A 3671-nucleotide genomic window follows, 5' to 3' on the forward strand; every position below is an offset into this window, starting at 1 on the left:
CACTAAACTCAATTTTTTCTCTCATTTTAACACTTTCATTCAAATGATTTTTGTTTTGTTTTGTTTTGTTTCTTTTATTTGAATTATTTATATTCTTTTCTATATAAACCCATCAAAACCTATCATTTTTAACACATCAAACTCAATAATTTATGTAATGGTTAAATTTTATGTAATGGTTAATTTTTTATGTAATGGTTAATTTTTATATGTTTTTTAATTATATGTAATATAATTTGTATGAATAATAAAATAAAATAGAAAAAGAAAAAATAAAACTAGTGGGACCTATTTGACATTAGAGGGGCGTCAGGATTATTTTGGTGTCAGAGGGTGACACTGCCACGTCAGAGGCAGATTGCACTTTTTGGCCAAAAAGTGGACAATCTGCCTGTGACGTCACAGGCAGGGTTATATATGGTCTTATGGTGTACTCTAAATTACCCTTTTTAGATTTATGATTTACTAATGTTGGCGGTTGCATTTAGGATTGTTTGGCTATCGAGGGATCTGTTCGGTTTTTTGGTTGCGGTCTCTAGAAGGTTGTTCTTGAGCTTCCGGCTCGCGTTTCTGCAGCTTCTTGGATGGAGTTGTGTGCGCGTTCAACAACATGAGAATTGTTTGGGGTTTCGCGTTAGGGGACTTGTTTCCGATTTGGATGCTTTTTGATCTGCTTGGCGGATACTTTTCTTGTTTAGGGTTTCTTGTGAATCAATGTATTCGAGACGTTGCTTACGGGCGTGTATTGTACTGTATTGTTTGCTCGATTGTAATTGATCAATTGAAATGTTATGGTAAAACGCAGGTTAGCTTCAAACTGATCATCAGATCTGTGGTCACATGTAACTTTAATTGATCGTCAGATCTTATATATGTGTGTGTTTTCCAAAAAAAACACACACAACAACTATGCTTGTGATGGGCAACCCATGATTATAATTAGTGAGAAATGGTTTGGCATAATATAGTATGAGCTGGCTTTTATCATTATTAGGCAATGCAATCAGCTACTATAAAAAGAGGAGAGATTGTTAAAGATGAATGAATATACAAGTGAAAAAAACCATCTTTTCTTATACACACACACACGCTCGCATAAGTAATAAGTCACTTTTGTAGGTGTAGGCAACATCTACATTACCTATCCTCCTATCATCATCATCATCATCATCATTCATCATAAATCACTAAAGTAAATGCTAAATCTGCATCTCACTTTTTACCTACTCTACTAGATTCTAACCATTTTGATTCATCTTCAACTTTATTTAGTAAACATAAATATATTCACAACTAACAAACATATCAACTAACACAACTAAATCCAAAATAACACCAACTTAACAAGATTTTGCAATTGATCATATGGTACATTATTGGTTTAGTTGACACATATTCTACAACAAAACAAATCCATAGTGAAAACGGCAAATTTTAACCCGCATTCGTATATAAAGTGAACAATTATTTTGAGACAAAGCTACCAACGAACAAAGACCGAAACGATATAACCTGATTCAACTGTTCACTGGCAACGTATGAATGTGAAAATACGCCGAAACATACTAGTATGCTTTTACAATTTCATCATTCATCATGTTTCTAAAAACAAATTTATCATTTATCATGCATCTCTAAATGATAGTCAGAGAAATGGTACGGAGAATAATAAATTCAAAGACAAAATTACAATAAAAACAACAGTACAAAATAAATAAATATCAAGATGATGATGTAGATGAAAAATGAGGACGAGCTGGTGGTGGAGGAAGTAATTGATGAGTAGGATGCACCTGATTATTATTATTAATCAAAGGACGATTACCAGAACCGCCAGTAACAAACGGATGCTGTAACAACTGCGCGGCGGTCCACCGCCGAGCTGGATCTCGTTGCAAACAACACGAAACGAAATTGCGAAACTCGCGTGAAGCTGTAGCCGGTGCTTCTGGTGGTTGTGACATACAAATTGCACACATCAAACTCGCCCAATCACCTTGTCTACCTACTGCAAACGGAAACCGACCTAGATAAAATTCTAAAATGCTTACACCTAAACTCCATATATCACCAGCGTAACCGTCGTATTTACCGTGGTTTAAATCGGTGTTTATACGTTCGGGACTCATGTAAGCAATTGTACCAACAGATGAGTTGCACGGATCCATAGTTTGTGCTAGTATTCTAGAAACACCGAAATCAGCGATTTTAACTTGTTTTTTTGAATTAATTAACAGATTTGACGGTTTAATATCACGATGAACAATTTTCCGGCGATGAAGATAGTAGATACCGGAGAGAACCTGACGTGTCAGATCGGCTAACGATGCTTCCTGTGAGATGTGCGTGCCTTCTAGAGAGCCTCCGTCCATGTATTCAAGTAGGACCTGGATCTCACCGGCGTGATCAAACATATCGTGACATTTCACGATATTTAGGTTATCGACATCTCGTAAGATCTCGATTTCACGACAGATCTGACGTCGGACGTCGTCTTCGTGGTTACCGTAGATGACTTTGAGAGCGAAGAGTCGGCCGGAAGGACGGTGGAGGACTTTGTAGACTGTGCCGCCTCTGCCGCTACCGATTCTGTTCATCCGGTCAAGTTCCGATAAGCTGAACGGTTGTTGTTTAGCGGTGGAGATGTTTTGTGAGGTGGAGGTAGGGGCGGAGGACGGTGGTAGAGGTAGAGGAACGGCGATTTGTGGAGGAGGTAAAGGTAGGGTTAGGTCAGGACGACGGCGTTGACGGTTTATGTTACGATTAGGTCCGGCGACAACTGCTGGTGGTTGAATCGGCTTCATGATTAGTTGAATTACAATTTTTGCACAAGAATCAATCGAATAGCTGATTGATTGAGGATGACAGATACAGATTATATTCAAGTATAATAATATGAAGAGATGAAATACAAAGGATGATGTAATTCTATTACAAGGAAGAGTTAGGGTTTGCGATGAATTTTGAGTTTAATCATTCATTTGATAATCAATAAACATCAAATCAAATATGTAACAATGGAATATAGAGGGAAACAAGAGAGGAAGAAAGTTCTGGGAAGAAGTGAGGAAGAAAGAAGACGATGAATACACGAGATACATATATATACATAGAATAGATAGATACAACCAAGACTTAAGTAGTCCATCCAATCCAATTACAAAAAAAAAAAAAAAAAATTATAAAATGTTAAAAAGTCATCATGTAAGCCGCTCTCGGTGATCATATATCCGCTACTAGTTAATGACCCGTAAATTCACGAATATGAATTATAACCATTGCTTAATGATTAAATTTATACTTTGGGGTGAATGTTCTGGCATTGGACGTTCCACTTCAGATTATTGCGTATATTATGGATTCATGGTGACAACTTGATTTCTTGACCATCTAAACGTCAAAACAACTTTATCTCGTTCAAGTCCCGCAACTGAATACCCTGGGGGTGGCAAATGTGGTTGTCGAGTCGTGTTGGCTACAAAATCTTTCTCTTGTATTATCCGATAACTAAAGCCACACTCGTTTTTTGTGATAATCCAAGTGCTATCTATCTTTGGGGAATTCGGTTCACCATCAACGAACCAAACACATCCATATTGTTCGAGACAAAGTAGCCTAAGGACTAGTTCGTATCTTGCATGTTCTAACAAGATATCAGGTCGCATATATAT

General features: G+C 37.1%; 1 protein-coding gene across 1 annotated transcript; it reads right to left on the reverse strand.

Annotated features, from left to right (window-relative positions):
- Positions 1-1423: 1423 nt before the first annotated feature.
- Positions 1424-3074, reverse strand: LOC139903955 (mitogen-activated protein kinase kinase 5-like). Its single transcript, XM_071885886.1, has one exon. The coding sequence runs from the start codon at positions 2802-2804 to the stop codon at positions 1722-1724; it is 1083 nt and encodes a 360-aa protein (XP_071741987.1). The 5' UTR covers positions 2805-3074; the 3' UTR covers positions 1424-1721.
- Positions 3075-3671: the final 597 nt, after the last annotated feature.

The sequence above is a fragment of the Rutidosis leptorrhynchoides genome, chromosome 4 (genome assembly GCF_046630445.1).
Source record: "Rutidosis leptorrhynchoides isolate AG116_Rl617_1_P2 chromosome 4, CSIRO_AGI_Rlap_v1, whole genome shotgun sequence".
In the NCBI taxonomy this organism is placed as follows: Eukaryota; Viridiplantae; Streptophyta; class Magnoliopsida; order Asterales; family Asteraceae; genus Rutidosis; species Rutidosis leptorrhynchoides.